The 24,383-nt window shown below is 36.7% G+C and overlaps 1 protein-coding gene and 2 long non-coding RNA genes across 4 annotated transcripts in view; 2 read left to right on the top strand and 1 right to left on the bottom strand.

Moving 5' to 3' along the window:
* LOC309494767 (tubulin polyglutamylase TTLL7-like) overlaps nt 1–23,708 on the top strand; it is a gene marked incomplete at both ends in the record, with an annotated part of 40,719 nt that extends 17,011 nt beyond the window's left edge. Inside the window, 4 exons of the mRNA XM_082164177.1 lie at nt 6,987–7,145; nt 9,470–9,564; nt 22,417–22,564; nt 23,635–23,708. Coding sequence (XP_082020303.1) covers nt 6,987–7,145; nt 9,470–9,564; nt 22,417–22,564; nt 23,635–23,708 — 476 coding nt within the window. The remainder of the gene's footprint in view (nt 1–6,986; nt 7,146–9,469; nt 9,565–22,416; nt 22,565–23,634) is intronic.
* On the top strand, nt 11,377–15,430 carry LOC309495744. Of its 2 annotated transcripts, none has more exons than XR_014204813.1 (5): nt 11,377–12,786; nt 13,461–13,562; nt 14,272–14,394; nt 14,552–14,664; nt 15,296–15,430. It is a non-coding gene; the product is annotated as an uncharacterized lncRNA (long non-coding RNA). The 2 variants fall into 2 exon arrangements; XR_014204814.1 differs by having other exon boundaries at nt 14,549–14,664.
* On the bottom strand, nt 17,244–19,602 carry LOC309495185. Its single transcript, XR_014204587.1, has 3 exons — nt 19,499–19,602; nt 18,723–18,824; nt 17,244–18,086 (listed from the first exon to the last, which is right to left on the bottom strand). It is a non-coding gene; the product is annotated as an uncharacterized lncRNA (long non-coding RNA).
* Nucleotides 23,709–24,383: the final 675 nt, after the last annotated feature.

Here is a 24,383-nt window from a genome sequence, read left to right as displayed (position 1 = left end):
TCTCCCAAATATGGTAATACATTCTATAGGTATTTTGAGAAATAGTTTGTACCATGTGACATTACTGAAATAGAATTCTCTGCTGTAACCACACAGCTCTTAGGTTCCAAAGTCACCCAAAGACATACACAGACAGAAAGGAAATAATAGTGTACAAAAAACAGTTAAATTACTTATTTTCTAAATAATAAAATCTTCAACATTCCCTCCTCTGGGGCTTATCTAAGCCCCACATTCACTATCGTTTTCCAGAGTGTAGTTTCAAAATCCAGTCCCCTCCGTTATACTACCTTAGTGACTAAATTAAATCACTCATTCTTATTTTCAATGACTGAAATTATGCCACCACACTCCTGGAGGAGCAATCGAGCCAAACATCTTTCTCCATACATTTTTCTTTCTTTCAGTTGTTTTTCTTTCAATGGAGAAAGTAAAAGACTCGAGTCCTCCCTAATCAAACATCAAACATTGTTACAAGTGTGTTGATGAAATTGGTTCAGCATTGTCTGTTATTGTCACAGTTATGTATAATATGTCAAACATAAAAATCCCTTATACTATAAAGTTCTTCTTGCAATGTAGATATCCTCTTCGACACATACCATCAACGTCCAATGATTGTAAATCTCAATTTGGTTTATAAACCCAATCTTAATAATATTAGTTTATTTATCTTCTTGATATGGGAAGTACACAACAGAATAATAACCCCCTTTCAATATTGCAACTTCAAAAAAACATTCCTAATTCTTTAAATCAAGTTTTCCTTAACTTTTTGACTCAATCGTATTTGCTCATTTTTCTCCAAACATAAGTCATTCTACTTTTTTCATGTAATTGTTTTCATTATAATAAAGACAAATCATTATAATAAATCTCTGCTGATTATAGTAGAATCATTGGTTTAGTTTGCTTTTTTATTTTGCATAATCCATATCAACTTTGATTTAAAATAGGGCTGGGGAAAAATTACTTCCTCTCATTTTTATTCGCTTCTTATTTTTATGAAGGAATATCAATTCTTAAATTTGAAGAATCAATCTTTTAGTCAGTCATTTTTAGTTGATTAAACAAACATAACATTGTAGTGCACCTTCTATCCATTCAATCGCAATATGCTTCGTTATAACGTTTTACATTTCAAATTCTGTCTACTTTATTACCAAATTTAAACAATAAATAAAATGTTTAATCTCACGTGTTGCAGCTTCTTCTCATTATAGCTCCTCAGTTCAAGCATACTTTAACTGAATACCTTTTCTTCCTTTCTACTAATTTCTAAATGAACTATCATGAATAAACTTAATTATGTCACATGTAATCACTCAAACTAAGAAAGCTTTAAGAGCAATGTTACATTTACTTCATACAAGTCATTCAATAAACTCATTAGACAATTAGAAAAAATAACTCTCAAAAATAACTTTTTATACTATCTTACATATTCATTGTACGTACATTTCTTTTTCTGTATATCTAATTTTAATCTTAATCATTTCAAACATAAAGCATTATAACTTAAAACTTCCTTTCTATAATTTAAGTTTCTGCACACAAATCATTTTAATCTTCAATTTCTCTGGAATGACTGCTGTCCCATTATCTAAACTTATTTCTGATAGAGTTTCAAATCTAAGGAATACTTCTCTGGGAATATTTAATGACTTCTCCTGACCCTCCTCTGCTGATTTCATTGCCTTTACCTTTCTCTATCTTGCTCATATAATCCATTAGGTGTTTATTAGTCCTTCTGGTACTGATATATGGCCTATTTGTGTCACTGTTCCTTTTTTACCTTTATTTTTGGCACAAATTTCATATGTGTACAGTCAAAAATTGCCAGAAATGCCTTTTATTTAATTTTCCTTTAATTCTTAATTTAGCCTTTTAATTCTTTCCTTATTCTTAATCCCTCTTTACTCCCTCCTTGCGCACTTGGTGAAAACCATGCGCATCTGGATTGAGAATATTCAAAAGTATGTTTTTGTGCAATAACCTGTCATTCTTACCCCCCTCTGGTACCATATCAATTGTTCATAATGCCTGTTTGTTATTGAATTTGAACAACTTACAACTGAGGTGGTCGTTCTATTAGCACCATTTAAAATACATTAAATTAGTCAATAGCATATTGAATCAAATCATAATCTTATAACTTAAATTGAAATCAAATGTTTGTTAATAGCCAGTGTTAATCTTTTCTTTAATTTTCAACTGTAGCCTTAAATTAATTACTTATACTCCTGTATTGACAAATTACATTCGAGTAGGCCTACCATTTATGATCTATATATATATATTTTTTTTTTATGTCATTTAGTTCTAGTTGTATTTTCCTTCATGACTTGTCTTAATTCTCACTTTGCTATGACAATTACTTGAATTAGTCGCTTATTCATTATTTTGTTTCTTTTTAAATCATTTATAATTTCTTTTCTACGTTGTTTTTGATATATTCTTTAATTCAATATTTTTCCTTCTGGTGGGGTTATTATTAAGTTGCTACTAGTATATTCAAGGGCTTTAACATTACCTTTAAATAAAGTTTGGTTGATGTTGACTTTGAACTTGTACTCATCTCTGTTGATTCTCTTTTCTTTGCACAATTTTTCGTGAGCTTTCCACATTCTGCAAATTTTCATTTAAAGTTCTTCTTGTCGTTTGTCTTCTTTTTGCATTCATGTTGATCATTCAGTTTCACCAGGGTGACTCTTTACGAGCCGTTGCAATGGGCTTTCCCTCGACGGCGAGGGAGGCTGTTCCTAGCACAAGACCTTGAACCCTCACTTCCTGTTGTGCAGGGTTGAGGCTTGTTGGTGTATTTTAAGTTGAGAGGTATGGACTCAAATGTCAGTTTGCTGATCAATGCTCTTCTGAGATGACAAAGCAGTCACTGGTTCCTTTTGTTTGAATCGTCTTAGTAACCTTCCTGGAACTGAACTGTTCTCATCTGTGAATGAAACCTTCATTATTTCTGTTAGTTCAGTTAGTGACAACAACATATTAAATCATCTGCTCATCTGGCCCATTGTCCTTCTTGCTGTCACCTGTAAAATGATCATGTGGGCTGAGTGGTGTTCTGTCCCCTTTCGGGGGTCTTTAACCCCTATATTACTTTTTACAATTAGTCAATTCAGCTCAGTTATCTCATTGTTTTGAGTCCCACTGTTAGCACACTATTTATCAGGCATCTTAGACAACACTCAACCCACTTTACTAAAAGACAAAAGTTACTCAACAATATTTCATACTTTTGACAAAACGTCAGCTCCTTCATGATATGCTGAAAAGAAAATCAGATGTGTTATGCTCCTTCATATTCTGAAAGGAAAGTCAGATGTGTTAGGCGCTGCGCAAAATGCAGTACTGTTTTATTTTTTATTTTCTATTGTCACTACAGTTTCGACCAGGAAATTAACCAAATCCACCCATGGTCATTATTGGGCAAAATATGCCCTGTGGGCCCACATATCAAATTTAGATACAGCTGTAGGCAAAATAATGGATTTGCCTTGGTGTACACCATCTCTCACTCATTCATACTCAGTCACTCATTGGCCATCACACATTCTTCTTCCTCAGGTTGTGCTCTATATGCGGAACTTGTAAATTTAGCTGTGGAATTCCAAAGGTCTGACGGACAATGTCACACACAGCTACGCAAACACTATTCAGAAGTGTCAGTGATCTTAATGTTTAGTTTAACACCGTTGTTATAAACCCTTTTTTCTTTTTCTTTTTTCAAACTCTAATATATTAAATATTTCAGAATAATAGGCCTTAGTATGGTGCAGTTGAGAGTAAGACAGCCAATTGTAATTTCTCAAATGCATTTTTTCTTTCATTTGTTTGGTCTACTTTTTCATATTCTTTTTATTTCTGCTCATGAGCTGCTTTAAGAAGAAAATTGGAAATCTCTACCTAATCTTGGATCCATGGCCAACAACATTTCCATCTCATTATCCCAGTTTCGACAGCATTTTTGATTTCATAATTTTTTCTTCTCCAATCTATCTTTAGAAAATTATTAAAACAAGATGGAGTGACCAGTATCATGGTTTTGCAAACAAAAATAATAATCATTCTTTGACATTTTGTGTCTATCTTTTTCTTTGCCCTAGAATAATTCTATCAGGCTTTTTAGCCTTATATGGTTCTTTAATAGCCCTCGCTATTTCAAATCCAGCCTCAGTTTGAACTATTTGGTGAGTTGAGTACCCACTTCTCTGTATTTTCTTTTCTTATAGAGCTGGACTTGTACCTACTGAAAAAGCAGAGAGGGTTAGTTTAGCAGAGAATATAAAGAATTGCTATGAGACCAGTGAATAATCAGAATGAATAACGTTAATATAATAATTAACCAAATTTGAAGCAGTCTCTAGAGTGTTCATAAGTTTTGTCACACCTGTCGTGTCGTAAGGGTCTGTTCTTCTGTTTTTAGCTTGGCTGTCGCTCTGCATGTTTTGCCAGCCGTCACTCAAGGGCCATTGCAGAGTGGAGAATAGGCTCTGTTGTTTCTCTGCCTCTTCTTAGTTTGGGCTTTTTATCGATCCTGCCAGTTTTGCATCTCAGTATTTCTCTTTGTCCTCAGGAAAAGTCTCAAGTGAAAGTTTCACCTTTTCCCATATTAATTCAGTCTTTCTGAGTCTTTTTGATTGGTCAACTTCAGGAGGGGAGCTGAGAACCCCTCACCCACTCTCTGTTCTTCTCTCTGCATTTGCGTCTTTGCCCTTTGCCCTCTTGTTGCTTCCACAGGACACTGAAGGTATCTGGAATTTGAACACTCAGAGATCTGCATGAATCAAATTGAACTTTCACATATAAGCTATTAGTTCTTTATCACATTCCACTTTTTAACCTGCATCTTTTCACTATTCCTTTTTATATAAAAAATCTCACTGGTTGACAATAGCATTTCCCCAATTCTATTAGTAAAGCAGTTCTTCATTGCAGGAAAAAGCAAGCTAGTTCTGTTTTTCTATATCAGCAATAACTCTGATGATCTGAGAATAATACAATTGAATAATTTCCCCATCATAAAATTAGACTTCAATCTTTCTTCTATATTTGCATGCAGTGTTCACAATAATCTAGTTTCTCAATGAACATCAATGAATTCCTCTTATTATTTACTCTCATCAACTTCTGAAGTATTCATGACTTTTGAAACTTGGTCACTCAATCTTGTTAACCTTCAGCACTGCACCAGTTATTTTTCTCTTAACACAAACGTATTAATCTGCAATGGAATACTTTTTTCCACTCTGTCTTCAGGGATAATGAGATACAAATTTTAGACGTCTTCAGATATAATATATAATATATTAAGCACGTGCAATCTTATTTGTATTCATCTATTAATATATCATTACATTTATTGATTAAACATAAATCTTATTATGTTAACTTGTTTTATACAATATTCTTTATACTTGTTCCTGGGGCTTATTGATGTTTATCCCCAGAACTCATACTTTCATACCTTTATCTCTCCTCAAGTGAACAGCTCCTCACCACCAGATCATAGTCTGTGAGGTCAGCAAGGGGTCAAAATCCACAAGAAACAGAGCTTATTTTTAACCACAAGCATCTAGAGCCCACTCACACACAAATATTTACTCCACTCCCTGTCAGCCTTAAAACAGTGAAAAACAATACACTTTTAAAACCTCTATTTACACTACCTTATTCATATACCTCTTCACTCCCTCAACAGAAAAGAGTCATATATGATCTTAATTCCCCTGAGTAAACTCTTATTAGAGTAATAAGGTACCCGGAAATTGACTTAATCTGCAATCATGCTCATTTGTATCCTTCAAGGCCCTCTTACAAATGTCTGCAGATCAACCATCTATATAAGCTAAACTACACCTGTATCAATCAATGCCCACTTACAGGTATAAAACATCAATAACTGATATCCTTATATCAGTACGCTTGTCATCCATCAAGGCCCACTTGACAAGTAACTATAAATAAGACCTAACTTCTTCTGTGTTCATGCTATTCTTGTATCCATCAAGGCCCACTTACAAGAACCCACAGTCCATAATTGATATCCTTATCAATAAATTCAAACCCTCTGTGTGCATGCTTTTTGCTCATCATCCTTCAAGGCCCTCTTGATGAACATACACAGGACTTTACGTACGTACGTCAAAACTCTTAGCGCTAAATCAGCATCCCCAGTAATTATAGAATCCACTCAGGATTAAACAAGTACTGGCAAACACTATCGGGAGCTCCCCCACTACTTGACATTTACAAAGACAATGCATGCAATTATTTCTGATATCAAACATCACTTTTTAAGTTCTTTAAATTTGGAGAAGCTTTTTCTTACCACATCCGGGCCACTGGTGACTAACACATACCTTATTCAAAAGCAAAACTGCTCACCTCAAAGTACAGCGGCCACTGTTGTCTGTGTCAGTCACCAGCGATCCCTTCGTGGCTTCTTCAGCTCCTGAGCCACGTCCCATCGGGGTCGCCATTTGTTGTGGTTTAATTATTTCTTTTCAGGGAAATGACTTCAGAGATTTTTGATACCAGAAATATTAGACTTTATTAACAAACAAAGCCGAGAGACCCTCCGCAGAAAGAGCCCCTGCAGAAAGATTGTCCAGCAAACGTATATACCTTCTCCTTCTCCCAAATATGGTAATACATTCTATAGGTATTTTGAGAAATAGTTTGTACCATGTGACATTACTGAAATAGAATTCTCTGCTGTAACCACACAGCTCTTAGGTTCCAAAGTCACCCAAAGACATACACAGACAGAAAGGAAATAATAGTGTACAAAAAACAGTTAAATTACTTATTTTCTAAATAATAAAATCTTCAACAGTCCTCACCGAAAGATGTCAAAATGTAGTGCAGTTCAATTCACAAACGTCCACCTTTGAATGTACTGTTTGGAGTTGTTTAAGTTTGTGTGTTGTCTTTTATAAAGAAAGCGTGTTTTGTGCATGTGTTCGCAGGAGCTGGTGGCGAAGACCCTGATAGTGGCCCAGCCACACGTCCTCCAGGCCTACCGTGAGCGCCGTCCCAGACAGCCACCAGGGAGCGCCAGCGTCTGCTTCGAATTGCTGGGTTTTGACGTCATTCTCGACCGCGATCTCAAGCCCTGGCTGCTAGAGGTCTGTTCTCACCTTCTCTTCTCAATCAGTACACTTTTTGATCCCAATTATGCTGATATACAGAACACACTCCACGTTTGAGTCCCCTTACCTGTTAGAAGCCAACATGATGGAGAAAACACCACCATAAGACTTTTTTGACCATGTAAAGGCTTTTTTAAATTTGATTCTTATTTTATTCTTATTATTACTTACATTTATAGGGTTATCTAACAGTGCTGTAATTTTTCACATCGTGTCTTTAGTAAATCCTGACAGTAGTTTTTTAACATCAAAAGAGAGTTTGCGCTGGTGCCAGCTTTTACTAAATCTGGCCCAAAACGTATTATTTATACCAAAACAAATTCTGTTGTTTTTACTGAAAAGAAAAACACAAACAAACAAAACAAAACTGCCAGCTGTGGTTGCCTGAATAATTCAGTTAAAATACTGTAAAAATGTAAACATGTTTAATGAACAACCTGTAAATTCTATAGTTTAGAACAGCAATTTACAAAAAAAATCTAAATAAAAAAATAAGGGTAATCTCTCTACTGTGCGACAGAGAGTCGCGTGGTTATGACGCAATCGTTAGCCTATTTTTATAAAAACAGCTTCTACGGGGCCATAACGAAGCCTTTTATACATTTTCGTGTTTCTAAATAATGGACAAATGGAGTCTTTAAATTAAGTTAGTTAATACCAACCTAAATCTAATAAATAGTTTTCTGAAGTTCATAAAGATATTGTCTTCGTCACATGCGCTTTAGATGTTATTTTGTGTAAGTTAACGTTAGCTCTGCAGACGATGCATAATCTCAGCCTTGAAATGCATATTAACGTCACTTACTCACCTTCATGTGCAAATCCTTAAGGTTGCTTTCCGTGGAAGACAAAGGGACATTTTTGAATATGTAATGGAGACTCTTCTTGTCGATGAGTGAAGTGAATGAGTAACGTTAGCCTACTGGGGGCTGTCACGCAAAAAATAATAATAATAAAAGACAAAAACATCACAAAAGTATCATAAAAGTGAACTAATACGACTCGTCCGTTATATTAACATTGTTATTTATTCATATGATAGCTTTATGCGACGAACAAACTGCAATTTAAGTCGTTATATTATAATCACTAATGAGCTTTACCTCTTGATAGCTTTTAATCACAGCCGAATCGTGAGTGAATCATTCAAAAAGATTCGACTCGAAAGATTCATTCATTTCGATATTTGTGTGTATTAAACCTTCTCTATAATTGAACATCTGTTCTTTCGGACAGATATGGCCATCTTGTATGCTCTTTGGCTGATGTGTCTGGCTGTGCTGATGCTGGTGTCTCAGCTGGTCTCTGCCAGGGCTGCTGTTCGGATTAGATAGATTCATTCATGCCGAACAGCAGCAGATTCATAGATTCATTCATGACATCGTCTCGACTCTCATGAACGTGTGCCATGAAGCTCTATGACCTAAGTATTTCTCACAGAATATTGATATGCATCGGTACTCTTTGACAATTGGGGCAAGTCTGGGGCAGATAATAATGGACAGAAGAAAACTGGGGGTAACAAATAAGGATCGGAGCCTAAAATTGAAACTTTCTCTCTGTATCTCTGTCTCTCTCTCTCCTTCAAATGGGCAGTTTGGGCGGCCATCCCGGGCGAGTCGGTCGTAAATATGGCGGCGTTCTATTTGTAGTGACGTAGAATTGCATTCACAGATTGCCTAATTCATGAAGGACACATGCAAAGCTATTTTAGAATGAGATATCTTAGAGGTGCAATGTTTCTGCTTATCTTTTGGAACTTTGTTTCACAAATGGTTGCATGCTGACGCCTACAAATTCAGTCTAGTAATCACTGGCTGTGCTTTGAAAGCTCAGTAGCAAACAAGATCAAAGTTGCAATTGTTTGAACTTTGAACGTCACATGACCTGCGTGTAGCGCTTCACTCCATAGAGGTCATCATTCACTCGCCCTCATGTTGTCCCAAACCCATGTGATTTTCTTTCTCCCAGGCATAAAAATGTTAAGATTTGTTTTCCATGCTCAATGAGCGGACAATTAAGTTGTCTCTTTCGTAGGAGACTCAGAACCGGGTTTCATACCCAGAGGTGCTTTTTATTTTATTTTTATTTTTTATGATAAATAAAAATATCATAAACATGGTTAATACAATTTGTGTGTTCCTCCTCTGATTTCACTAATGGGTAATAGTGACCGTTTCTACTGTGGCTTCTCAGTCCCCTTTAAAAGTTGGTGATTGCTTCAGGTTTTGATTTTGAAATTGAAGAAAACAATATGAAAGAAGATAACATCTCTCTCTCTCTCTTTTTCCCCTCTACAGATCAATCGTGCTCCGAGTTTTGGGACAGATGACAAGATTGATATGGATGTGAAGAAGGGGGCTTTACTCGATGCCCTGAAACTGCTCAACATCAGGTATGAAGCATTACTCTCTCCAGAGTCCCATTAGAAAGAGAAGCGAATGAGTTCATCAGGAAACTCACTCTCAATTGTCGGCTGTCCACAGTCTTTTTTGTTTAAAAAAATATTGATTCCTTGATCTCAACTAAAAAGTTGTCTGAAACTCTTTGATGGGTCCTCATGCATTTGTTATAGCTACTGTTTGATTTAAGATACAGTAAGAATGAAAAATAATTGTGGAGTTTTAGCTTATTGTGAGCACAGTACGTGTACCTGTGGTTTTTACAGTATGTTCTGTTGCAGTGTGAAGGCCCCAAAAAGTATTTGGACACTTGAGCTATACTTAAAAATATCTGAAAGGCACTGCTTTGCATAACAAAATATTTAAACAAGTGGCATTTGCAAACAAATGGTGATAGGCCAACCATTTTTCAGGGCTATCTATCGTTTTTCACTGAACTAACTGAGCCATTTTGCCGTGACCCTTATGCAACTGAAATCAAGATAATATTTAGTAGATGTGTGGAGTTCATGTAGGTTTAAAGACAAACTCAACTCAAGATTAATAACCACAAAATGTCACAATATTTCTTGTCTTCATTTTGAACAAGATATCTTTTGCCATCGGAATTGATATAATGTGAATTACCAGGTTTACTGAATTTAAATGGTTATGAAATAAGTTATACAAAGTGGAATGGATATAACAAGGTGAGCAAATTATTTTATCCCACTCATCTCAGACATATTTTTATAGTTTGATTTTTTTAATAATTACAGTAATTGTGTATTTTTATTTTAAGGCGAGACACGGCAGGCAAAAACATAGATTTTTCATGCAGTGGTCAGTTTTGAGATTTTGGGCTAGTTTACTCCTTCAATATGTGTTCTTTCAAGCTGCTATAAAGAAAACGTTGAAAATATACATTAAGATGTTTATTTTATTACATTTTGTTTACTTGCGGCAGTAAGTTTCTCCCCAATTTACCAAGAAGTTAGCATTCCCACGGGACACGCCGAGATCCGTCTGTTTACTGAAGTCTGTCATGACCGGGATCGTTGTAAAGCTCTGAGTCTCCTGCACAATGCTATGGAACCCAAATATGGGAATTTCCTATCTATCAGTAACAGTGATGCGCGGGTCAATGTATAAACAACCCGCACCCGACCGACGTTTTCAACTAACCCGCCCGCAACTCGGACCGCAAAAAAAAAAAGAAGAAAATATTGTACCTGACCCGCTTCCTGACCCGCATTTTTTAAAAGTAGTAAATGCATAGCAAGAAGTACACATGACAAAGCCAGCACTTTGGTCATCATCTTTCATTATTTCGGCAAATGTCTCCCACATTTTGCTATTTCTGTTTTTTGAATTTGCGGAGCTTCCACTCCCCAGTCTTCACCTTTTCTCTTGCCGCCTCCATCTCTACCTGCAGACTGAGCTCTTGCCTTCGCGCCAGTTATTCAGCCAATAAAGTGTAGCAGGCCTATGTATTTCATAGAAAATTGCATGTGAGCGGAGTGTGGAGCGGGAGCGAGCGGGCGGATCTTGGACAGAGCGCAGAGCGGCATTTTTAAAAGGATGGAGCGTCGCCCTATTTCCCGCTACAATTTCGCTCCGCGCACACCACGATTCTGAAGCATGCTCAGCCTGACTCAGTTGATGACTGCAAGATGGATTCTATTTTCAGTCAAAACTCGGCTCAATAATGGAGTTCAAAAAGTAGGCTACTTCAAAAAGGAAAATAAGAAGTCATACAGGTAGGCTACACTATAATATAAAACTAACTATAATGTGGTAGAAGAAAACGAATGTGGCAACCTGGTCTCACAGGATTCCGTGAAATGTCCACGGGCCCTTAACTCAAAATCCGTGGAGCCATCACGGAATCGCCCCAAATTCCGTGATGCGGCCACGGATATTACTCCAATGCAAGTCAATGACATTGACCTTCCGTGGTCCACACACGGATACCCGCTTCAATGACGGAGTACAGATCTCACTCAATCGACGTGCTTTCTCATTTGGAAACGCAACATTTGAAGTATTTGTGAACTTTTCCAACATCAAATGCCATAATGACGTTAACCTGACTGTTATTGAAGCTATTGCATTGTCCTGTCATCATAAAATTTCGGTTTGTTTCAGTTAGCCTAACCAAAGTCCCGTGATGGCACCACGGACCTCAACAACCTGACCTCACTCATGGACGTTGTAATGTTGCTGGCTTGTTTAGGAACTTATAAGCTTTAGGTCGACTGTGTTGCAATGGCATGTAATTAACTTGACATTTTGTCTCGTCCTGTCATCATAAAATCCAGTTTGATGGCGTTTTACACCTATTGCTCGCTTGGCTATAGTCAGATCTAAAATCTGTGATAGGAGCACGGAGTGAGTCTGTGGTGAGACCACGGATAACTCCAACGCGCAAGTCAATGACACTCATCTTCCGTGGTCCACACACGGATACCCGTTTCAATGACAGAGAACAGATCTCACTCAATGGACGTGCTTTCTCATTTGGAAACACAACATTTTAAGTATTTATTTATTTTCCAACACCAAATACCATAAAGACTTTAACCTCTCTGTTATTGTAGCTATTGCATTGTCCAGCCATCATAAAAATTCAGTCTGATTCTGTTAGCCAAACTGAAGTCCCGTGATGGCACCACGGACCTCAACAACCTGACCTCACTCACTGGATGGTGTGATGTTGCTCACTTGTTTAGACACTTGAAAGCTTTATGTCGACTGTGTTGCAATTTTGTCTTGTCCTGTCATCATAAAATCCAGTTTGATGGCGTTTTACACCTATTGCTCGCTTGGCTATATAGTCAGATCTAAAATCTGTGATAGGAGCACGGATTGAGTCTGTGGTGAGACCACGGATAACTCCAACGTTCGTGATATGGTCACGTAATTTAATCTATTGATTCGTGCCACGGACACGTTTATTTCGTAATTTTTCGTCTTTCGTGATTACAGCTCGATTATTTCTGCCTGTCGGCTGCAGCAGAGAAGCTGTTTAATCAACATTTATTCACGAGATCTTATCGTGGTTTATGTATTTTTTTTAATGTTATTATTTCGGTCTTATTGCCAGGGAAGCTGGATTGTTTTGCTGTTTATTGATATTTTTAAAATGATATTTTATTAGTAGGAAATCGCGCTGAAGAAGTCTCGTTCCGAACACATCGCGATATTTGGCATCAGTTCACGTGTGTCAGCTGTTGGTAAGTAGCCTAGTAAATAAATACCTAAATACGCTGTCCTAATAATGTGTGATATAATGTCTTTTCTGTTTGTCGATATTAATCTGCCAAATATATCTGCCATTTCCACGGAGACTTTGCGTTTCATTGCTTTCTAATTCAAAATATATGATTAAACACTGCCTGTCACGTGACGTGCTATAGGCTTAGATATTCATATCAGATTAAAAATAGTACAATTAGTTCCAAAGTTGTATTTGTAGTAGAAGCACAGTAAAAACAACACTTACCATGCTTTTACCACAGTAACATTAGTTTAACTGTGATAAGTGTAGTAAAAAGACAGTAATCACAAAACTTACCATGCTTTTACCACACTATTGGTAGTTTTAATGTGATACTTATTGTAAATGCACAGTAACCACAACACTTACCATGCTTTTACCACAGTAACCCTAGTTTTACTGTGATAGGGTGTGGTAAAAGGACAGTAACCACAAAACTTACCATGCTTTTACCTCTGTATTGATAGTTTTAAAGTGATATTTGTTGTAAATGCATATTAACCACAACACTTGCCATGCTTTTAACGCTTTATAATGTAACATCCAATATTTGTAAGGTAAATCAGTACTTTTTCCTTTAAATAATCCTATATATTATACATAATTATATTTTCTTTTCTCTTTTTTCAGCTGAAAAGACCTAAAGGGCCTTTCGGACTCAGTCAGCCCATTATTGTTTGAGGAGAAGTAAACGGAGGAGACGGAAAGCTGCAAAGGCAAATATTCACGATGGTATGTATGTGTTGGTTTTAACCCTAAATCAAACATTTTATCAACCATTTGTTGTTTCTTAAAACTTTTCTCACAAAACCCATAGCCCAATCAGTACAAACATAGTCTGAAAGTCTTAATAATTCACAAGATTTAACAAGTTGTCAAATTCGTACGATACTCGTACATATTTGTATACTCGTACACAATCCTGCAGCTTTTACTCCTAGTGCTGTCATTGGCTACTGCCTCAATTCCTGTACATATTTATCGCGATATTTGTAAATCAGTTGCGCCACTTCTTGGAAAGTTGTCGGATATCACACACACTGTCAGAAAGTTTATATTAATTGCAAATTGGTCCCCGTCTGTTTATGTTCCAGTGATACATGATGTCTCTCCACACCTCATAACCTACCTCTGTTTGCAAGAGTGGAAAAGCTTATCTGACTTGTCACATGACATCAGATACTCGATTATTTTGTCATAATCAGAATGTTACACTGCTGATAACTGTCCCGTTTGCATGTAAATCATTTTCATATAATTATTGCTTGCTATTAAAGACATACTTTTATTCATAGAAATGCCCACATATCAGTGAACTTATAAAATAAAAATGCTTTTAACATTTAATTATGCAACACTCTTTACAGAAAACATATCATACAGTTATAAACTGACTATTTGCAAGTAATGTATTAAAATTACCTTCCTTTCTGTTTTGCAGGATTGCTTAGTCCTTTTTTTTAAAGCTCTACCAATATCAAACTCAACAGCTCTTTTAAGAGCCAACCATTACAAGAGCTACTAGTGAGTCGTGGCGAATCTTGCCGGGATCAGCCCTTCCCAGGTAAAGTTTCTAGAATATTGCAATCAGTATTTACTCATCAAATGTTCTCTCCTGAATCATATGGTAAATTAACTTATTTAATACTGTCTTAATTTATGTTTCAGGAACAATAGTAATTGCACATAGAGTAAGTCGAGACTATCTTGTTTTACAGCAGAGAAGGAAGACCAGTCCTTATATCAACGCAAGTTAATCGAATAAGTCCTTTGTTTCGGGTGAGGAAGGAACATCTGGTGCCCAAAGAAGACAGAAAAGTGAGCGAGTCCATTGGTATGTCTTGAATTGAAACAATGCTGTAAAATGTAGTACATAATTTGATGTTGACAATTTTACATTGTACAGGTTTTCACTTGGTTTTTGATCATGTGAAGCTCTTGAAACAAGTGACAGAAGAGTATGTTGTCTGGAAAGAAATCAAGCATCACTGGCAAAGGCTCAAAAGAGACAATGCCTTTCTTAAAAATCTTTTAAAATAGGTTGCTGTTGATATGGGTAAAACAGTTTTTGTTCAGTACTTAGCTTATATTATGTGCTCCAATATATATATATATATATATATATATATATAATAAATACTTCAATGTGTATATTATATAATGCTGCTTTGTAAATTTATGTAAGGAACAGGCAACTCTGGCCCTTTGCATTCTACTTTTTGAGGTTAATTAAGAGTTAACCTCCAACCCTAATCGAGCACATCTGAAAATTTTAACCAAAGTCTTCAGGTTTATTTCTAGACAATAGGCAGGAGGGTTTGAGGTCGGAGCTAAATGTGCAGGACAGTGGACGCTGAGGGCCAGAGTAAACCATCACTGCTTTAAATAATGCAGAACATAAGCTGACCCGACTGGCCATTAAACAACTTTATTTGAATGGTTTCTGTTTTCTGTTTTACTTTCAGACCAGGACTGGAGAACGCCTGACAATGGGATGTTGAGACTTCTTCTCCTGGTTGAGAAAAAGCTCCACCACATCAGTGATCACATCTTCTGTTCTTCTGTTCTTCAACTGAACAAACTGTTTAGACGAGGAAGAAGAACACGAACATGATAGAGACGTACAGGGAAGAGCAAGAAACCAGTTTAGCTGTGATAATGAATCATTATTTTCCAACACAATATCAAATCTGTTTTCTGTAGGTGACTGAATATGATTCTCTGGCACTAATTTTATGGCTTCAGCAGCTGTGAATGGACTATTATGATGTTAATGTATTTTTGAAGACACATTTTTATTTATCTTGAATCTCATTTGTCTTTATGCTACTTTATTAACTTTATTCTGTGTCCTCCAATAAAGTGTTGTTTAATAAAGTATGGTGACTATTGTGTATTGAAAGTGGTGTTTGGTACAGTAAATAAACATTTTTATTTGAGAAATTTTAATTTCTTATTTCTTTAGTTTAATTAATTAAAAAATAACTAGGCCTACATATAATTAATAACTTATAAATTACTACATATAATTAATGACCATGATTCTTTTACTTGGGACATAAAAAAATTTAGATCTGGTTAATGATATTTGGGACAACAATGCAACAAAAGTTGCACATACTTGCATGTATGCCAGTTTGCAGTGAAATAAAGGGAAGCTATGTGAATAACAAGAGGCTGCAGTGGGCTATCTTGCTATAAATACTTAACGCTTAATTGAAGATGATCCATGTTGATCATTCTAGCACATCTACAACTGCTTTTTGAATGAAAGCATATATCACTGATGTCAGGCATATAAGCAGCAATCAGAGGGGGGGTGAAAAGGAAATGTTGGCACTGTTTTTTTGTTGTTTTACTGAATGGTGCATTACCCTTGTGTAATAGTAATAGTGTGTGTAGATCTGTGTAGATTGTATGGCCCAGCAATGGCCCCCAGAAGAGCAAACAAATGCACATTTCAAATGGCTGTAACTCAAAGTCTGGTTAGTGTATCAAAGAGAAAATCGGCAGGACGACTGCTTATGCTATGTATAATAAATAATGTTGGCCACAGTTTTCAGATATATATGGAAAGCTGGCATAAAGGTTATTTTTAAAGTGCTCACAGTAAAATATCAAATTTCAGCCTGTCCCTCATATATGTCATAAAGGTTTGCGCAATGAAGATATCCAGTTGTCCATTAAATATATAATTTATTTAACATTTGTTTTATTACTAAACGTTTTATACTACATTACCCACATATCTCTGTCATTCTATCAGTGGAACAGGAAGCATTGTGCTGTAGTTCATTGAAATGTGCAGACATGCTTAGGGTTAGGGTTAGGATCTCGGTAAAGGAGTAATTTCTCACATTATAGAGACACTTTATAGTTAGCTTAATGTATAACTAATGTAATAATAACACCAAACCATACTTTGTAACATGAAGCGCCAGTTTATATGGGTTAAACGATTGTCCAATCACAGCGAGTTCTGCGATAAAGTCACAGCCAATACAAACCCAGCTGAATAAATGCGTCACACTTACATGCCCATTTATGGCAAATGATGACAGATCTCTTCTGGTTCCGGCTGCAGGGATAGATACCTTAAATATTTAATTAAGGCTGTTAAACATGTATATTTAAAAACAAAAGACTCTTTGTGTGGTTACCGTCCAAAAACGAGTTCACATGATCAATGACACAAATTTGCTTATTTGATTAGACTGATGCATAAATACATTTGAAAGAGAAACTTTTTTCTAAGCAAAGGCCTACAGCAGGAGTAGTTTTGCAGTATTTTAATTAAAGATAATTGCATGTAGGCCTACTATTAGTGCTTCTAACATTTACAGTGTATGTATAGTCAAAGATATATCAATTATATTCAAATAAATGTAACAAAAGCACAATGAATGGACACAATTTTGAAAGCTTATTCCAATATTTAATGTCAAACTGTTTAAAGACAAATGTAGCGCCAAAACTACTGCACAACAGTATAAAAATCAGTTAATTTAAAATATCCAGATACAGGGGCAATCTATTATAGTGACACATACATTAACGTTCAAAAAATTGCTATGATGAAGTTATATATTTACAAACCAAAATATGAGATTCAACTTTGTTATGTGAAAATACATTTGTTTCGTCGCTTTAAAGAACAAATAGGCAAAAACATAAGCACAACATTTTACATTCTCAACTTTCATTGTATATCTTTGTGATTATTGGTCACTTTTATTGTTACTATGCAATAAATATGTCCTTTAGCAAAACACCTGATGAGCACTGACCCTTTTTTATAAAGGCATTAGGCAGAAATCAAGTACAGTTTATGAAGCTGAAAAGAGAAAACAAAATGCTTTAACAATATGGAAAAAGATAAATCACTATTTTCAATATTGGTTCTGCATATATCAAAGAGATCCTGAGGAGGAGTGGGACTCCACATGAAGACTTTCAGAAACTGAGACAGAGCAAAGGGTGCACCTCGCTGGACACATCCTACGCATGCCCAAACAACAACACCCAAACACAGTGATGAAGTGGACACCACCAGGAGGATGCAGGAGACAGGGAAGACCAAGGAAGACACAGAGACAGATGTTTCATGAAGACCTGAAGAATGTCAGTGTCCCATGGGAAGATGTGGAGAACTTGGCCACGGATCGAATACGTTGGAGGACACTTGTTGCCCAATGTGCCCAGCACAGCACTTGATGATGACGTTGTGAGTTTATCCATAAGCGTGGGATATGTTTTCTGTAAAGAGTGTTGCATAATTAAATGTTAAAAGCATTTTTATGTTATAAGTTCACTGATATGTGGGCATTTCTATGAATAAAAGTATGTCTTTAATAGCAAGCAATAATCATATGAAAATGATTTACATGCAAACGGGACAGTTATCAGCAGTGTTACTGATCTGATTATGACAAAATAATCGAGTATCTGATGTCATGTGACAAGTCAGATAAGCTTTTCCACTCTTGCAAACAGAGGTAGGTTATGAGGTGTGGAGAGACATCATGTATCACTGGAACATAAACAGACGGGGACCAATTTGCAATTAATATAAACTTTCTGACAGTGTGTGTGATATCCGACAACTTTCCAAGAAGTGGCGCAACTGATTTACAAATATCGCGATAAATATGTACAGGAATTGAGGCAGTAGCCAATGACAGCACTAGGAGTAAAAGCTGCAGGATTGTGTACGAGTATACAAATATGTACGAGTATCGTACGAATTTGACAACTTGTTAAATCTTGTGAATTATTAAGACTTTCAGACTATGTTTGTACTGATTGGGCTATGGGTTTTGTGAGAAAAGTTTTAAGAAACAACAAATGGTTGATAAAATGTTTGATTTAGGGTTAAAACCAACACATACATACCATCGTGAATATTTGCCTTTGCAGCTTTCCGTCTCCTCCGTTTACTTCTCCTCAAACAATAATGGGCTGACTGAGTCCGAAAGGCCCTTTAGGTCTTTTCAGCTGAAAAAAGAGAAAAGAAAATATAATTATGTATAATATATAGGATTATTTAAAGGAAAAAGTACTGATTTACCTTACAAATATTGGATGTTACATTATAAAGCGTTAAAAGCATGGCAAGTGTTGTGGTTAATATGCATTTACAACAAATATCACTTTAAAACTATCAATACAGAGGTAAAAGCATGGTAAGTTTTGTGGTTACTGTCCTTTTACCACACCCTATCACAGTAAAACTAGGGTTACTGTGGTAAAAGCATGGTAAGTGTTGTGGTTACTGTGCATTTACAATAAGTATCACATTAAAACTACCAATAGTGTGGTAAAAGCATGGTAAGTTTTGTGATTACTGTCTTTTTACTACACTTATCACAGTTAAACTAATGTTACTGTGGTAAAAGCATGGTAAGTGTTGTTTTTACTGTGCTTCTACTACAAATACAACTTTGGAACTAATTGTACTATTTTTAATCTGATATGAATATCTAAGCCTATAGCACGTCACGTGACAGGCAGTGTTTAATCATATATTTTGAATTAGAAAGCAATGAAACGCAAAGTCTCCGTGGAAATGGCAGATATATTTGGCAGATTAATATCGACAAACAGAAAAGACATTATATCACACATTATTAGGACAGCGTATTTAGGTATTTATTTACTAGGCTACTTACCAACAGCTGACACACGTGAACTGATGCCAAATATCGCGATGTGTTCGGAACGAGACTTCTTCAGCGCGATTTCCTACTAATAAAATATCATTTTAAAAAGATCAATAAACAGCAAAACAATCCAGCTTCCCTGGCAATAAGACCGAAATAATAACATTAAAAAAAATACATAAACCACGATAAGATCTCGTGAATAAATGTTGATTAAACAGCTTCTCTGCTGCAGCCGACAGGCAGAAATAATCGAGCTGTAATCACGAAAGACGAAAAATTACGAAATAAACGTGTCCGTGGCACGAATCAATAGATTAAATTACGTGACCATATCACGAACGTTGGAGTTATCCGTGGTCTCACCACAGACTCAATCCGTGCTCCTATCACAGATTTTAGATCTGACTATATAGCCAAGCGAGCAATAGGTGTAAAACGCCATCAAACTGGATTTTATGATGACAGGACAAGACAAAATTGCAACACAGTCGACATAAAGCTTTCAAGTGTCTAAACAAGTGAGCAACATCACACCATCCAGTGAGTGAGGTCAGGTTGTTGAGGTCCGTGGTGCCATCACGGGACTTCAGTTTGGCTAACAGAATCAGACTGAATTTTTATGATGGCTGGACAATGCAATAGCTACAATAACAGAGAGGTTAAAGTCTTTATGGTATTTGGTGTTGGAAAATAAATAAATACTTAAAATGTTGTGTTTCCAAATGAGAAAGCACGTCCATTGAGTGAGATCTGTTCTCTGTCATTGAAACGGGTATCCGTGTGTGGACCACGGAAGATGAGTGTCATTGACTTGCGCGTTGGAGTTATCCGTGGTCTCACCACAGACTCACTCCGTGCTCCTATCACAGATTTTAGATCTGACTATAGCCAAGCGAGCAATAGGTGTAAAACGCCATCAAACTGGATTTTATGATGACAGGACGAGACAAAATGTCAAGTTAATTACATGCCATTGCAACACAGTCGACCTAAAGCTTATAAGTTCCTAAACAAGCCAGCAACATTACAACGTCCATGAGTGAGGTCAGGTTGTTGAGGTCCGTGGTGCCATCACGGGACTTTGGTTAGGCTAACTGAAACAAACCGAAATTTTATGATGACAGGACAATGCAATAGCTTCAATAACAGTCAGGTTAACGTCATTATGGCATTTGATGTTGGAAAAGTTCACAAATACTTCAAATGTTGCGTTTCCAAATGAGAAAGCACGTCGATTGAGTGAGATCTGTACTCCGTCATTGAAGCGGGTATCCGTGTGTGGACCACGGAAGGTCAATGTCATTGACTTGCATTGGAGTAATATCCGTGGCCGCATCACGGAATTTGGGGCGATTCCGTGATGGCTCCACGGATTTTGAGTTAAGGGCCCGTGGACATTTCACGGAATCCTGTGAGACCAGGTTGAATGTGGAGACATCGTTTCAGTCAGTAAAGATTCATTTTGGAATCTAAAAAGACACATCTCTCGAAAACATGCAGTGTGCTATCTGAACACGCTGGGACGAAAGCAAAAGGTTAGCAAATTGAATGGCCTACGGTAACTTGTAACAAAGTGTAAATTAAATATAGTGTAATATTCAAACAATTGATACAAGCCCATTTCAATTTTAATCCTGCGCGCTGCGCAAAAGTTCAGTTATAAGAATGTTGGCCTAATAGTTAATTTAGCCAACTTTTAAAACGTTTATGTATATTTTTTTATATTTTTGTTTATATAAATTTTATTTATATTATTAGGCCCATTTATTCGTTTTATTTTACAGCAGTTTATGTGTACAATGGATATAAGCCCATTTAAATTTTAATCGTGCGCGTTGCGCAAAAGTTAACTTATCAAAATTCTGGCCTAATAGTAAATTTATTTAAAAGAAATGTATGTAGGCTATATTTTTGTTTATATAATTGTTATTTATATTATTAGGCCCATTTATTCGTTAAATTTTACAGGACTTTGTGTAGGCTATATTCCTTATAGCCTATAGGCCTAATTTGAAATAAAACATTTCTATTTGAAAAATGTTGTTGTTGCAACTTGCTCATTAGTTCTTTAGGAGGTAAGGCTGTGGTCTAAGCTAACAGTGATATACATGTAGATTTTTTTTCCTTTTTTGGAGCGAGCGGGGGGCGATTTTGGTGGAGCGCGGAGCAAACTGCGTTGAGCGCTGAGCGATAATGAGCGGAGCGGCCTGATGTTTGAGCGGGGGAGCGGAGGGGTGGACAGTTCCGTGAGCGATGAGCGGAGATTCTCACCGCTCCACTCCGCTCATATGCTCTCTAGTACTATATAAATTACAAAGGTTTAATTGGCATCTTTATTTCAAACGACCCGACCGACCGCGACCCGAATATCATTAAAAATATTTTTGGATGACTCGTAACCGCGGGTAACCGCGGGTGACCGCAGGCACCCGCTCATTTCGGATCAACCCGCGCATCACTGATCAGTAACCAATCGTGAATGTCCAAAGCGGGATTTAAAGCAAACGACGAAATCTCATTTAGAGCTATTTAACTCTTTAACTCTTTAACTGCCATTTTCTCAAAATGAGTTTTCTGTCATTCTCCAGTACAAACATCTCAGCCTATGTAGCACCTGTGTACACCACACTCTCCAGTTATATACTTAGCAGTATTCTGAAGATATTTTCAGAGGGATTTGTTGATTAATCATTCCTGGTCTGATTTATGTGACATTTTAATTTAAAAAAATATGGTGAAAATCGATTTTTTAAGGCTATGGACAGTATATTTTGATTTTCTATCTTAAAATCTTGACGTGCTGAATGCTGTCAAGTCGAGTGATGTATGGAGTCTCGGAGTCTGTCAGGATTTCGGCTGGGAGTTTAGGCTACTTTGAATGCTATTACTTGAGCATTTCCTGTTTTTTTATTGCTTTTACCCAGAGCGAGTGATGAACAACAGAATCTGGCCGAGCAGAGAGCGGAAGCCCAGCGACGGCTGTATGAAACCGGATCCACGCGGAAACGGGTGGCCAGATCATTGGACTGCCAGAAACAAATTCAACTACTCAAGCGCAGGATAGAGGAACTGGTATGACCCATTCAGCTGTTAGAGAGCAACATTTTATTAGGTCATGTTTAAGTTAAGAAGCAAAATAATGTTTTGATGTCAAAGCCATGGCTCCAGACTTGAGTCTTTGTGCTTATGTGGAAAATGCAAGTTGAAATCTAGCCCGTGTTTTGTCTAAAAACCTCCAAAACTAAAAAAAGGTATTTAAAAGAATAGTTCACTTCAAAATGAAAATTCTGTCATTGTTTAATCACCGTCAAGTTACTTCAAAGCTGTATGAATTTCTCTCTTCTGCTGAACACAAAAGAAGATATTTTGAAGAATGTCGGTAACCAAACAGTTGATGGACCCCATTGACTTCCATGGTATTTTATAAGTCAATGGGGACAGTCAACTGTCTAGTTACCGACATTCTTCAAAATATCTTCTTTTGTGTTCAGCAGAAGAGAGAAATTCATACAGGTTTGAAGTAACTTGAGGGTGAGTAAATGATTGTAAGTAAACTATTCTTATAAGTATTCATATTTAAAAATGCAGATGTACAGACAAAGCATGTTTTCAGAGTAAGTTCTTGTATGGAGTATGTATGGAGCTTTGTGCACCAGTTCTTGATTGGTCTTTCGATCAACTTTTTTATTAAATGAAGAGATGAATGAGATTGAGATGACTGCAGGTAGGTGGTATTTTCAAAGGGCAAAGCTAGATGCAAAAGAGGAGTGAGATTTGGGGATTGGAGGCTGAAGACACTATTATAGAAGACACCCTGCTGCGCCAACTCAAATTGACCAGCTGACCTTTCCGCAATTATAGTTTTTGATGTATTAAAATGGTACAGTGGGAGTTAAATCTATATGAATTATGAATAAGCCCCTGTATTAACAAGTGTAGAGGAGAGACTGTTATATGCGCCTGCTAACTCTCAGACTTCATTAAGGTGCCTCGTAATATGGGAAACGAGTCATTCAGTGACATTGTTATTCGGTTTTGGGTGGCTAAATTACACTGCAGGATAGCACCAGCAGAAACAGGGCATTATGTCTTTGTCATTCTTCCTACTTCTCACCACTTATTCACTTGTGTTGTGCTTTCAGACAAAAAATCTGGCCCAATTACACAAGCTGGAATCCAGGGACGAGTACGCAAAGAGCCACCTGGGGAACTACAGGTAGGGAAGCCGCTTTGATGATTGTTATCCTGTAAGAATGCCCGCTTACTCCTGTGGGGTCTCTTGTGGCTTGGTTTGTGATATGCCATGGTGTGAAACAATTTCTTGGGCTATCATGTGAGGACAAAGCAAGAACAAAGGTTGTTTCTAAGACTTAAACAATTCTGCCTTCGTAGGCAGAGGAATTAAATAGTAAGGCACCAAGGCATGTCTGAATCCAGTGTTTAGGGAACATTTTGTTTAGGGTTATTTGGTTGTCTAAGTGGTGTCCGCAAAATAATATAGAATTCATAGACAATTGGAAGAGTTTTTGGGGCAGACCTGACCTGTTGAAAAGAGATGGTATTCATCCCTCCTGGGATGGTGCTGCTCTTCTCTCTAGTAATATGGCACATAGTCTTAGAGCTCAAACATGACAATCTGGGGCTCAGGTCAGGAAGCAGACAGACTGGCTAAACCGACCTAAACCTGGCTAAACCGACCGTCTGCTAGCTGTCTCACGTCACCAAGGTCAGATAAATCCCATCACATAGAGCCTCTTTCACCTAGATATCATCATATAGACTGTGTCTGTTCCCGGAATTAGGACATTAAACTTCCAAACCCATCTAAGGGTAAAAACTTAATTGATGTTCAACAAATAAAAAACAGTTATAATGCGGATGAACAAATGAT

Source organism: Leuciscus leuciscus (genome assembly GCF_965113295.1).
Source record: "Leuciscus leuciscus genome assembly, chromosome: 3".
NCBI classification, from domain to species: Eukaryota; Metazoa; Chordata; class Actinopteri; order Cypriniformes; family Leuciscidae; genus Leuciscus; species Leuciscus leuciscus.
Note: the sequence above shows the minus strand (reverse complement) of the source record. Positions and strands in the feature narration are given on the sequence as shown.